Here is a 15,069-nt window from a genome sequence, read left to right on the forward strand (position 1 = left end):
TAGATCATGTTTAATTGAATTTTTCAACGATTAATTGATGTACATTGTATATATCCAAAATTCACCCTTCTGTAAATTACAATTTGTGGTTGAAACGTTTAGACACTTAAATTAATGAAATAACCATTAAAAATTCAATAAAAGTCCCCAAAGTTGATAGGCTAACGAATAAGAAACGTTAATATAAAACTTTGGGGACCAGGGCAATGAATTGCCAATGTCCACTCCCTCCCAGGCAAAAACCTGTCCGGGTTATAAATTAGATTGCCGTTTGAGATATCTTAAAAGACAGACAGATATTAAGAAAACTCGAATGATTGTAATTATAGAAAAATATAACAAAATGTTTCAAAATAAAAGTTGTACAGAAATCTAACAATTTATTTTTGCAGTTTGAGGTTTTCAATTTTCAATATCCAATAAATTAAACTTTGTTTGGACTAGGTAGGTATACTTCAAAGGCTTTATACAAAGTGCATCTGTTCTAGATGGATTTTGCTTTATAAAGTACTAGCATCTGCGCTGCTAGCATCAATGGACTGCAGTAATCAAATAAATAAGAGATAAAAACAGCCCAAAACCATCTAAAGGCTAAATAAAATGGCGCAAAACAATCGTGACCTATAGTGAAGCTTCCATATCAAAAATAAATCAATCAATAAAGAAGTTATTGAAATCTTATAGAATTAACTTAATTAATTGAATTTAAAATACTTACATAGTCGCCATCTTGGCTTGGTTTGGCAACTGCCCTGAGTTGGTCACGTGACAAAGTCAGCTGATTGCAGTACGACTCCATCTCAATATCTGATTGGCTTTCATCCAAACAGGAGAGGTTCTAAAAATAAAATAAAAATTATAAAAAAACAAAATTTTTGTAGAGTTTTTTTGTTCTAGAACCAATATTATACTTCCGTTAAAACAAGAGCCACATCAGCTCAGCCGTTTGCAAGATCCTGGGGGTTAAAGAAAGATATTTTACTTTTTCTATTCCTTTTTAAGCTGTAAAATTGACGTTAAATTTAGAATGTGAAATTTTGACAAAAACTAGTCCATAATTATAGGTTTTAATGCAACCGTAAAACCCACAAAAAAGTTCCACGAAATTGGAGAAATTGGTACAACAGAAAAAAAATTGGCTTATTCCCTAAAATTGCCTAGTTAAACACAGAACCCCCCCCCCCCCCGTTCACCTTATTTTTAAAATAAATTGAAAATAAAGGGTGAGTGGTTAGTTTTTTTCTCCTATGCTAATCCCATGCGGGGCTACCCACTACCCCATGTAGCCTAACCTGAAATAATACCTAACAAACAAACGAAAAACTACCCCCTACCCCTCATTTCCTTTTTATCAATGTTTTTAAAAATAAGGGGGTGGTATTTGTGCTCCACAAGCCACTTTGAGGAAAAAAGCAAAGTTTTCTAAAAATCTTGGTCGCAAAAAGAGGTGAAAAGAAGCTTTTTTGGGATAGATTTTTGTGTGTATAATTGGGTTATAATAACATGATACGATTAAGACATCACGAGTCTTTTTATAGGGAAAAGTAAAACATCATTTTAAAAGGACAATAACGTCTAAAAATAGTTATTTATCATATTATAGACAGTTTTCCGTGGACATTAACATGAAAAATTATAAGATTAAAACCAGATTTGTTTGTCCCAAAGAGCCAAAGACCCGTGCTAACAAAACTGGTATTAATTTAATTCTAAATATTCGTGGATAATTGTCTTTAATAAGATGCTATACATGATTTTTCAGTATGACTGAGAACGGTTTTAATCAAGCAGATATTAATCGGTTTTGAAGCGATACTGAAATAGTTATTTCTCGTATCGTATTATAAACGGCTTTCCGCGTTTTTTAGCCCCGTGGTGCCGAAGGCACCGGCTAAAAAAACTAGTTTTAATCTTATGATTGTACATTTCTATATTCGTAGAAAACTGGATATAATACGATGCTAGACATAGTTTTTTCGTATGGATGAGAACCGGTTCCTATCCACCGGATTCGAATGAATACGAGAAATTATATTATAAAATCAGATTAAAATATTGACAAGAACAAATTAAATCCAAATTCATTTTACGGCGTAAAATGTAAACCTTTTTTTTGTGTATGTCTTTAATTGTGATACCCCTATAAGTTAGATTATCTAACTGACCACCAAATAATGAATGGAGCAATTCCACGGATTTTCAAGGAAAAATAACACACATACCTATAATTATGTTAAGAAACTACCACATCATGTGATTAAAATTATTGGTTGTTAAGTTTTGAACCCAACGAATAAGAGAACTTTAAATTAATTCACATATGTAAAATTCTGAATTTAGCAGCTTGTGATAATTAAAAAGTATTTAAAAATTGAGAAAAAACTGCACTAACCCACATAATAAGATATCATAATCCTGTCGTAACAGTATCAAATAACAAGAAATAACGTAAGAAATTTTAATTTTTTGCATAAAATCCGTAACTTTATAATATTAAGAAGTTTTAACATAATAAACAAGGACGACTTAATCCATTTTAAGTTAGTAAATGGCATTGTGATAGTCCAAAGTTTATAATAGTTATTTATCGCATCGTATCAAAGATAACTTTCCGCAAATATTAAAATGAAAAATTACAAGATAAAAACCAATTATGTCAAACCCTGGCCTTTAGCTAATGACTTTTATTTTGATGTTCGTGGGAAATTGTCTATAAAATGATCGTATACAATATACATGATTTTTCAGTATGGCTGAGAACCGGTTCTAATCCATAGGATATTAATCGGTTTCGATGCCAAATGTTTGAAGTGATTCAAAATAAGTTATCAAATATGAAATAACACATAAGAATTATACTACGAGGGAGGGGACATTAGACCGAAATGATACTGATACCCAAAGTTTTACAAACACATTCTCTTATTCGTTGGCTTAATTAGCAAATTTGATTGGTTAATGCAAACAAGTAGCATCCAAACTTTTCGACCAATAATTATAATCTATATCGATTGACCTGTCACTTAAGACTTCTTGAGTAATAGAATAGCTTCGCTTCAGGTTTGTGAAATTGCAGACAAAGACGTAATACCAAAATAGATCTCAATTTAAAGGTTTGTAAAATTTACTTGTTGCTGGTAATGATTATTGTATTTCATATGATTGTTACAAAATATCCATGAAATTAAATAATTGAAGAGAGAGATTACCAGGGAAGGGGGGTGGGACATTGGATCGATAATTACACTGGTACCCAACGTTTTTCTTAAACGATTGTTAAAAAAATTAGTTTTTTTTTAATTGGTTGGTTTTAAACTAATATTATACTAACTTAAAAAAAATTTTTAATATACAAAAGTGGAAACTTTTAATCATTCGTCATTGGGGATATAAACTTATTTTTCATCCATTGTCTTATCCCTTAATATCCCTGCTGGCAACAGTGAAAACCAAAAGGTTCCCACGACTTGGCAATTTTTGCCAACATTTTTTAATAATTATGTATCTATATACAAATATATGTTGAAAAACAAGGATAATGATGTTAATAACTTATGTAAAAAGTTTAAGATATTATAAATGTCATTTGATTATTTGCAAAAGGTTAATTTCCAGTGAGGGAGGGGATATTGGGCTATTTATTACACTATTCCCCAAAGATTTATAATAACGTTTTCTTATTCGTTAGCTCATCAACTTTAAGGACATTTACTGAATTTTGATTGATTGGTTCATTAAGTTGAGTGTCTAAACATTTAAACCACTAATTGTGATCTACGGAAGGGGTAATCACCATTGGGGATATATATCAATTTATAGGCCATTGTCTTATCCCTTTTGATCCCTGATAAATTGGCTCATAGTAAGCACAGTTAAAACAAAAACAGAAAGGAACAGCAATCTTTAATATGGTGAAATTAGGACTTATCAGTAAGCTGCACATTTTTTAAAACGTCAGTTCGACTGCAAAAAGGTGACAACTGCGGTAATTCAGATTTCTAAAAAATATATATATCTATATTACTGTATTACTGTATGTTTCATTTATCAATTTAATAATGCTTTGTTTAATTACATTAATATGAAGCATTTTAAAAATAACTTAAGTCTGAACAAACCACATGAATACTGCTTTATATTTGCTTTAAGCTTTTAAAATTATACCAGATTTTTAAACATTAATTTTAGTAAACATGAATGGTTAATCCCAATTAAAAGAATAAGAAAAGTTAAAACAAAATACAACTCAACCCAGGGATCTAAAGGGATAAGACAATGACCGATAAATTGATGTATATCCCCAATTACACCTTCTGTAGATTAAAATTATTGGTTAAAATATTTGGACACTCCAACCAATCAAAATTCAATTAAAGTCCCAAGAGCTGTTATAAGACTTCGGGTACTAGTGTAATAAACAGCTAAATGTCCCCTTTCTCCCTACACACTATCACACAAAATAAAATGTTCATGTAAGAATTCATATGCGAAATATCGTACAAAAAAAGCATACATGTAAGATTTGTAGGATAAATATTAAAAATGTAGATTTTGTTTTGTTTTCATACCAAAAAAACACTAACACAAAAGGTGATTTAATTTTGAAATTAATATCATAAGAAAAAGAAAAAAGATGGGATAATTGCCTGAAAAATATTTGCTATGTTTGTTGTTGAAAGTTCATTATACTTTGCAAAATGATGCTTATAGGAAGCACAGCTACTCTTTAACTAGGTGATTTCCGTCCACCCGTCCACACAAGACTGATAGAACAGCCTCGCTGCACACAAAATTAAAATTTTGCATCTCTTAATTGCAGAGCATTATATGTCATATTTTTCAGTTTTAAGGGGGATAATAAACTGGAATTTTTTGTTTTGTTTATTATGCAAACTTTTCCATAAACAGTTTAAATTCACAAAGAGGGGTGATTTTGTTAATCATGAGTAGGGGGATTATTATCTATTGTCCATTGTCCTAACCCTAAATCCCTGCATAATTCTGCTTTGGGTTGAGTTATTGTCTACACAGAAAATGAAGTTATTAAAAGATATTAAAAGTAGTTGTAGGCAAAGGTTACATACCTCCACGGGTTTAAGGATAGATTTATAACTTTATTGGTATAAGAATAGGTTAATGAAGGAGAAATAAATTCTTAAAATCAAATTAAAAGGCACATAACTATTTAATTTCTAAACATGAGCGTGCAGAAAGAGGGGTTATTACTCCCTTTAAAATTGAAATTGGTGAAGCCTCCTTTCCCCTTTTTTACTATCAAAAGGTTTACACCCCCTTACAAAACCCTATGCACGCCATTAACCCTAACTACTATTTATACCTTTTTTTATATTAAATCAAAAATATAAACTAGCATGTTATTGTTGGATCTTAAAACAAATTTCAGTGCCGAAGCTACTTTATATTAAGACTGTGTCTGTCTTTCTGTCTGTCTGTACAGAATACTTTTGGCTTATTGTTTTAAAATTATCCTTTTATCTCGAAGTTAAAATAAATAAGAATCATTAACTTTATACAAAATAAAACAACTTCCTTATGTTTTGTTCTTAAAAGCTTAAAGACAGAGAATAAAAGAAGTAAAATCTATAGATATAATAACCTAGATGGTTAATCAAAGGAATTTCCAGTAGACGAAGATTTTTGACACAGATGCCATAATTCGAGCAACGAATTTTTTGGGCAGAATATAATTTTACTATACAAAGCATTATCTAAACAAAATCAACTGTTGTTATATCTCAATTATTATATGGATGAAATAAAAAAAAAAAATTCTAAAATATGATTGGATTGTTTCTATGTATTTCAACAGGTCAAAATATGGGATTGTTCATCTATGATTTCTATATTTTTTGAAAATCAATAAGCTTCTTGCGACCCGTTCATAATTACATTTAGATTTAGGTAATTAAGGCATGCTGTAATTAGGGACGGTAAACAAAGCAATTTTTTAGAGCTTCGTAGAAAAAAAAGGATATTTGAACATGAAATCATTTTTTTATGCCAATAAACAATTTTAGAGCAATAACATTTTTTTCAAACAACAACAATTAAAAAAGTAAAATTATAAAGTAATTTTGTTTACATCTAACCACTGACAAATAATAAACTAAATTTTACTATAAAGTAGCTTTGCTATTAAACCAAGGATGACAACATCCATAAAAGCGAAGCACTGAAACGGACAAACGGACATTAACACTTGTATAGTGTCTGAATTAAATAATCAGAATATAAAAGTATAAGAGTCGAAGCAAAATTGTAAGTAAATTTGTTGAAAAACTGCTTGATACAGGATAATGCTTATGGACATACTTACATTTATAGGACTTGATTATAGAGTTGCTTCGCTTATTATATTGTTCTTTGTTGTTCCAGGAATCAATATACAAAAAATCAGATCAAACGGATAATTAGATCACATAAAAATTTGTTGTTAAAAAAGTAGAAAAATCAACATGTTTAAAATGGACGTACGGACATTCTGGTAATGATTACAGAGTTGCTACGCTTTCTAAATCGTACCTAACTACTACAGGAAACACCATGCAAAGTTTGAAATCGATAGGACAATTCTAGTATGCCTAAATTAAAGAATAAGAGCTATCTGTCTCGGACGTACGTACGGACGGACGGACCGACCCTTTGAAAAGCTTTGCTTTTAAAAATAATTTTCTTACCGTACGCTTGCGTTTCTTTTTCTTTCCCTTACTCGACAGCTGTTTAATCTCAGATGGCTGGGTACCATCTCTCCCTAGTACATTAGCTGGCTGGGTATCAACTTCAGCGTCTAGTTGAAAGGAAGGCAGGTTGCAAGCATAGGCTAACTCTTCACTTGAAAGACTTTCCAAAGAAATGCCCTAAACAAATTAACAATTGCAAAGAAGAAGAAAAAAAAGTTTTGCTAAAGTAAAAGGGTTTTTTTAACACTTTTAAATCCCTTTCATTACGAAGTCAACAAGATTCGCAACACTCGCAAAGAAGTTTTTAACAATACTCTATAATACTATCAATCTATATAAAGTAGTAAAGTTTTTTTTGTCTGAAGATGAACTGATTGAGTTCTCCTTTTAAGGGAAGCTTCAGATAGTAATTAAGACAGTACTGACAATAAAAGTAAAATTGTTACCTGTGAAGAGTGAATGCTAGATTTTGAACAAACTATTGATGATACATCTTCCAATGAATCATGTGTTACACCTAAAATTTAATTATTAAAAATGTTTAATGAAGTTGAGGGTTGTGTCATTGCTTCTATCTAAGTTATTATATTGTTAAATCAGCATACACAGATATTATTAATACAGCACAAACTGTTCTTTCCACATAGCTATACTATCCTCATTCCAATTGAGGTAACCTATCCCAGTATATATTAAAAGTATAGCTCTTTAAAGTGCCTATAAAAATAACGTCATATGATAGACCAATTTACAGACTAAAATGCCAATGACAGGAGGCCAGTATACATTTTAAGGGACCAATGGTATGCCAGTATACATTTTAATTGACCAATGGTAGGCCAGTATGACGAAATTTTTTTAAAAGCTTTAATATTGAATACCTGTAAATTTTCTATTTTGTCTGCCAAAGTTGGAGGAACACGAAGAAGTGATCTCTAAAGAATCCAAGCTGACCAGCTCCTGATCCCTCGGATACTCTTGTCCATGGTAATCCTGCCTCCCTCCACACACATCCATGTTAGATTGCTCCAAGACGGGAGTTGAATGCATGACAGGACCCACCGACCCCGCGCTCCAGCTCAATATTGTCGAATTGAGATCATTTTCATGCAGAAACCTTTCCAGGTTCGATTCTGAACCTCTTCTGTTGTCAAGGCTTGAATTCTTTCTTTTGCCACAAATATCATTGTTCCCAGTAGCCTCCCTGTGGAACTCCCTGGTATACTCAATAGAATGCTGACCTGATTTAGAAAATCTATAGCTGGATGTTGATAAACAATCCTCTCCTTCAGTTTCTGATATTTCACAGAAAGTAATAGGAGCTGTGGTTTTAATATTATCAGTTGCTCGCCGTTCCATTTCCTTTGCTTCCGCCGCTTCTAACTTAGCCAACATGCTAAGAAGATTAGCAGAAACGGGGCCATCAATAACAGTTCTGGGCGTTTCAATTGATCCTGCTCGTTCCATAACAGTTCTGTTATCCTCAAGATTAAGCCTAGGAGTTTCATCTGAATTTGTAGCATCTTCAGAAGTGTTCATAGCATCATAATGTTTAGCCACAACACGTCCATCAACAACACATTCATCCTCCTCGCTTTGTGAGGCAGTATCGCTGCCAGATGTAAAAACAGCGGCTCCGGAATCTTGGGAAGTGAGGCGGCGTCTAGCGCGGGGCGAAATTTTGCGCTCCGCTGACGGGGATTGATCTCCTCCGGAGGCGGTGTTTACTGCTGGCGAATCTGTTGCCGCTCCGGCAGTTAGCATACGTTTTCTTTTCTTCACCCTAAAATAAAAAAATAAATATTAATTTTGTACTAATCTAACCTATATATTTAGTAAGGATTTTTGTTTGTCCAATAAGATCTTGCTTACCAATTTAACGACTGAATTTTTCATTTTAGGGAAAGCGCAGATACGGAAAGTGTCATGTGTGACGTCTAAATTCATCTCATTTTTAGGGTTTCCTTTCCCACTTTTCCCTTAATCCTTCCTTATTTTTATGACGTCACACATGAAACCTTCTGTATCTCCAAGGAAAACTCCAAATTTTTTCTGACCCCTACCTCCCTTTCAAATACAGAGTTCCCAAATCAAAGCACTTAAAAGTTATTGCTTATTTATAGTAGCTCCCCCTCCATTCATTGAACATAGAAATAATAATAATAATAATGTATAGTTGCTTTATGTTCAAATCATTCGCAAATTATATCGTGATATTAAAAACAAAAGCAAGTCTTGTCAGAGAGAGAGAGAGGGGACAATGTGCTGTTTATTACTCTAGTGTCCAAAGTTTTTTAATAATGTTTTCTCATTCGTTGACTAAACAACTTTGGGGATTTCCGAGAATTTTGATTTGTTCATTCATTAAGTTTAAACGTTTCAACCACTAATTTGAATCTACAGAAGTGGTAATTTTGTTTATCATTAACAAATATATTTCTTGTTAAAGTTATATTGCTGCGCTACTTTAAAATATTGTTTATTAAAAATCAATACTTACAGCTTTTGAGTGGGCGGGTAAAAGCAAATATTTTCATAAAAACTTAATTGATAACTTGATAATTCGAAGGTTATAATTTTCAGCTAAGAATATAATATTTTCATTACAGAGAATAATAATTAGAAATTAAGTATGTATTTCTTTGAAAAGTTCTACATAGAACTTATTGGTACTAAAAATTTATGTACATTAAAAAATTACTCCTTATGTAGATAATAATCATTGGAGGAATAGTATAGACACTGCTAGTTTGAACTAACTGCAATCAAGATGCAATAAAAGTACCCAAGGTTTCAATGCAACGAATGAGAAAACGTGTTTTCTAAAAAATCGGTTCCTAGTATACTTACAGTCCAATGTCCCCTCCCTTCCCGACTGTTCTATGATATTTTTGCAAATAACCATAAACGCTGAATCATGTAGACACCAGGGAAGGAGGGAGGGGACATTGGAGTTAACAAAGTTTTATAAACTACTAGCTCTCTCATTTTTTAAAATCTTGATTGATTTGTTCAAACTTTTACACCTTTAATTCTAATAAGCAATTTTGTTGATCATAATTGGGAAAGTACATTATTTAATCGTCCATTGTCGTATCCCTTAAGATCCTTGTGTAGACACACTTGACAACACTTATATACCAGGGAGGGAGGAGACAATGGTTGTTAATCACACTAGTCCCCAAAGTTTTATAATAACATTTTCATATTTGTTGGCTATACAACTTTGGGGACTTGTTGGTTCATGAATTTGATGTGCAAATGTCTCAACTACTAATTGTAATCTACAGAAAGGGTATTTTTCTGTTTCATCTTTAGTGATGTACATTAGTTTATCAGTCATTGTCTTGTCCCTTGAGATTCCTGCAGGACAACACTTATAAACACAATACACACCATGAGTATGTTTATATATTTAACAAGGAAAGTCCAACTCCATAAGCAGCAGCGCAACATTGGAAATTAACAATAGCTTGGACGAAAAAGAACAGTAAACGTTTATGGAAAAGAAAGAAAAATGTCAAAATTAAAAAATTAAATACTTAAGAGGAAAATACCGGAAATAAATCACGAAACCTTGCAAGCTAATGTACTTGTTTGATATAGGGACATATAGACAGAAAAAACGGACAGATATTAACAGACCCTATTTATAATATAGCTATCGTCCTAACAAAGCTAAACAACAAAAAAGCTATTGGCAATAAGATTTTATGCTATCATTCAACTACATAAGTGTAGTTATTGATTTTGATTTCAAAGATTTCGAGGATATTTACACCTTTTTTCTTTTATCTAGCCAAACAAGCTCAACTTATTTGTCGTTTCCCTTTATTCGTGTTCAGGCACCACCATAAGGTAGGTTTGTCTTCCAACATAATTTACTTTTAACTGGTAAGTAATTAAAATTTTGCCAAATCATCAACATTTTACTATTTTTTGTTTACAGAAGTGTTTCGTTACACAGTTTGCTTGTATTATTATTTTTTAGAACTTTCTAAGAAATATAAACAAAGAATGTACTGGTACCCAAAATAATCTACTAAAGGGTAATTTTATTTATCATCATTGGGGACGTATATCAATTTTATTGTCAATTATCCTGTCCCTTAAAGATTAAAAAAAAACAGGAAAAACAAATAAATAAGACTATACCTTAACAAAGTAGCAGCAGGCGAAAAAGTCGGCGAGGCAAACAAATCAACCAGCCTCGGTATCCCATCTTCCCGCAGTCCTTCACCCGCCATCCGCCGCACCTTATTGACCGGCTCTTCTTCGTCCGTGTCCGCTAATGGCAACGCCATTACGTCTTTAACACCACCAAAACTTGCAAAACCATCGCAAAGCGGCGATAACTGGTTAGTTGGCGTTAAAGCGGCTGCGTTGATTGCTGGATATTGTAGCCACTGTTCCAGCAGACACTGCCATTCCAGGCTGCGTAACCATATCTGATGCCACCGCCTCTCTAAGGCCTTTGCAACCTAAAAATAATTAAACATTGAATTTCTTATTATAAAATGTTAAAATGATAATGATCTGAGCAATATACTTTTAATTGTAAAATTCAATCAGGAGATTTAAACTGGTACCCAAAGTTTTATTTACACTTTTTAAGCAAAAAACTTTGGTTACATTTATCAACTCTTGATAGGTTGGTTTAAATTTTAATCTAATGAAGTAATTTTGTATATCATCATTGGGGATATAAATTAATTTATCATCATTGCATTATTCAACAATTAATTCTGTATAGTCGACATAAAATTAAACCATTATGATTGTATGTCAATACAAAATCATCCTGTTTAACTGGGACAATGTGTGAGAATGCAGGGATCTAAAGGGATAATGTAATGACCGATAAATTGATGTACATCCCCAATGATGATACACAAAATCACCCCTTCTGTAGATTAAATTTCGTGGTGAAAACGTTTAAATTAATGAATTAACTTAAGTCCCAAAAGTTATTATAAAACTTTGGGGACTAGTGTAATAAACAGCCCGATGTCCCCAACCTCCCTGGTGAGAATAGGATGCAAGGTCAGCGAACTCAATTACAGTTCGCAAAATTCTCGCCTTGCAAAAAAATACTTTTCTTCTGAGTTTTCTCAGAGATAGCAGATTATAGATTTATAGATAGAAAAGGGCTACAGTAATATTTATCAATAGATAGGATTAGATAGATATATGCATTAGATTGACATAAGATACATAGATAGATTAATAATAAATAGATATCTATAAGAAATATTATTTACAGATAGATATTGAATAAGTATTAGTTACAAGATAAAGTATAAATGAAAAAGATACAAAAACTAAAAATAGAAGAAAAAAAAATAATGGGTAAGGTACAGTACCTAACTTAAAAAAAAAACATAGAAAGCTAGATAGCCAAATTGAAACAAACGAAATCACAAATGAAAAATTACACGCGGCATAGGTGTTGCGCACACAATGATTTTTCCCGCCCTTTTTCATTTTCTGCAAAGAGAAAAAGCATAAAAATGTCTGCAAGGTTTCATACAAATTTTTATGCAAACGTGCTGCGTTTCCATTAGAAACATACAAATGTGTGAAATTGCCAGGGTTCTAAAGGGATAAGACAATCGCCTACAAATTAATGTACATCCCCAATGATGATACACATAATCAACACTTTTGTAGATTTCAATTTGTGGTTGAAACATTTGTTTGTTTTTATAATATTTATTTCGAGGTAAACATAAAACAAACTATGAATTTATGTTGAAACGTTTGTAGACTCAATGAACCAAACAATCAAAATTCATAAAAGATGTTAAACCATGTCTATTGTAGCATATGACCAACAGACAGACCAACGGACCAAATAAATTATTAACTGGATGCTCACTCATTAGTATAGGGAATTTTAACAATAAATTTTAATAGTCTATCTTCAATAGAAGCCAGTAAATCACGCCCCCCCCCCCCACCCCAAATGTTACAGACAGACGGGCATTTCGAATTATAGAGTACATTCGCTAATAAAATGTTATTAGTATATGTTTATTGTACATTGAAATTTCTTTAAAATATTATGCATAAACTTTGTTGGCGTTTTGTAAGCTTTTAAATCCTTTGACACAAACATTGCATGTTTACTAGATTTGCTTTCAGAGGGGTTTGCCGGGAGGGTGTCCTCACAAAACTGTTAAAATAAAAAAAAGAGTGAGTTAAAGTGACTTTCATGTCTTGTCTAACCAGAAAGATAAAGTACATTGGACTGAAAATCATACTGGTTCCCAAAGTTTCATTAATGATTCATTGGCTTAAAAACTTGATTGGTTGGTTCAAACTAGCAGTATTCAAACATTTTAACCCATGATTTTAATCAAAAAAAGGATTCATTTTGCTTATTATCCCTCAAGAATCCAGCGTTTAATATCTATGAGCCAGAGCATTTCTTAATTTTCAAACATTACTTGATCATTCTTTGATCAATGTTTTTGTTGTTTCATGAAAATATCTTTTTTTGCCATGTCGCGTCGCGACAAGAATTGAAAAACTTTTCCTATCATGAAAACCATTGCAGAAAAAGGTGTTTTTTAAATTATTTTTTTTAAAAAGTCAGCTTTTAAAATTTCTGTTTTAAAACATTTTTACTAATGTATTACTATGAAGTCAAATTTTGTTATTTGAAATGGAATTTCTATATTGTCATTTTCAGTTAAATTTTTCAATACTTTTTCATCTAAAAAAACCAACAAATCTCCTTTGAACATTACCAGTCCATAGAAACAAAATCTCATAAATATTGCAATAATTTTAATTTTGCACAATATATACGCTTTTGCCAAAATAAAAGTTTTTATTTCAACATGTCAAAAAAGGTGTGAATTTACTTCCGCATAAGACAATAGACGATATATTATACACCCCCAATTACGATATGCAAAATTACCCCTTCTGCAGATTAAAATAATGGGTGTAAGACTGAAGATTTGTACAACCCAATCAATATTTGTTACAAGTCCTCAAAGTCTTTAACTAAAAATAAATGATATATTTAAAAAACTTTTGGGTACCAGTACAATTTACAGTCCAATGTCTCCTATATCCTGCTACTTAAATAATTACACTAAAAATGCGGCAGTAAATTTTCACCGTCAAAAAAGTTGTATTCAATGTTGACATAATGGGTTGGGTAAAAAAGTAGCAATTTAGTTTTCTAAAAGTATTTCATGTGTCAGACAGAACAGTTTTAATTTTAAATACCACCAATTAGAAGCTGTGCACTTTTTAATAAGGTAATTTATAAACAAGGAGAACTAGGTTTATAAGTAGTGCAGCAATAACAAGCAAAAAATCTTATTTTAAAAGTATTTTACTTTATAAAAACTGTAAGAAATTTAAAAATAAAAAAGTTGATTCCTAGACAGATTAGGCAAAATTTTATTGGATTGACTACTTAATCGAACTTTTAATATGTAGGAATATCATGTAAGTGCAATATGATTTTTTGTACGAGTGTTTAGTTGGGCTTTATGGATGTTGTCATTCTTGTTCCATTTGCAAATTTAACTTCAAACATTTTCCATGTTTTAAAATCTTAAAACATGAGAAATGAACTATGTTCTAATTTGAAATTTAGCAAGCAGACAGTATTGATTAGACAAGGAGCTAATTATTGTTTTAAAAAGAACAATCATGTCATTAATAGCGAAGCAGCAACAGGATAACATATTAAATTTCTGTCCGTCTGTTCTTCCTGTATGATTTGGCTAAAATCTACGTACTTTTTATGAAAAATGCCTACTGTTCCTGTGGTAGTTTTAAGCTATTTTATAATCTTATTACGGACGTATTGACAAACCCTATGTATATAGTAGATCCACAAAAATAGTTCTTTTGACATTGTTATTTTTTCTTCTTCAATGTTTTTATTAAGTTATCATTATAATCTTAATATCCTAATTTTCTACATGAATTATTGTTTAAAAGATAAAAATTAACATTCTGTTTTAATCTACTTAATCCACTCTTTTAAATTATAATACTAGCGGCTTCGCCACAACGGGGGCGGGAATAACTATCCTAGGACAAGGAGGTATATTCTCTGAAAAGTAGAACCTGACCAGTTCAGAGGTTACAGAGATATTCTGCATTTTACTTTTTCTGTTAGTCTTACTCTTGTAATGGATAGCTTTTTATATTTACTTTACATTATTAAGTAATTTTTAGAGTAGCTTTCTAACTATAAAGATTTAGAAAGCCTTACAAAATTTGCAAGACCAAAATTCTCGTTGAAAAAATTGACAATTGTTCCTAAAAAAAAATAAAGTACTACATTGAAACATGTAAAGGAAGACGTCAGCGGTTTCCCTCATATAGCTCAAAGAAA

At 31.6% G+C, this 15,069-nt stretch overlaps 2 protein-coding genes across 2 annotated transcripts in view; one reads left to right on the forward strand and one right to left on the reverse strand.

Moving 5' to 3' along the window:
• The window catches only part of LOC145326100 (uncharacterized), a gene marked incomplete in the record, with an annotated part of 253,565 nt that overhangs the window by 22,979 nt on the left and 215,517 nt on the right, over positions 1-15,069 (forward strand).
• Positions 1-15,069, reverse strand: part of LOC145326099 (uncharacterized) — a 155,972-nt gene that overhangs the window by 6,461 nt on the left and 134,442 nt on the right. The window contains exons 11-15 of the mRNA XM_080169208.1: positions 10,857-11,182; positions 7,583-8,484; positions 7,148-7,218; positions 6,699-6,878; positions 719-838 (exon numbers count right to left, since the gene is read on the reverse strand). Coding sequence (XP_080025334.1) covers positions 719-838; positions 6,699-6,878; positions 7,148-7,218; positions 7,583-8,484; positions 10,857-11,182 — 1,599 coding nt within the window. The remainder of the gene's footprint in view (positions 1-718; positions 839-6,698; positions 6,879-7,147; positions 7,219-7,582; positions 8,485-10,856; positions 11,183-15,069) is intronic.

Source organism: Acartia tonsa, chromosome 8 (assembly GCF_053477335.1).
Source record: "Acartia tonsa isolate MP-2025a chromosome 8, ASM5347733v1, whole genome shotgun sequence".
NCBI lineage: Eukaryota > Metazoa > Arthropoda > Copepoda > Calanoida > Acartiidae > Acartia > Acartia tonsa.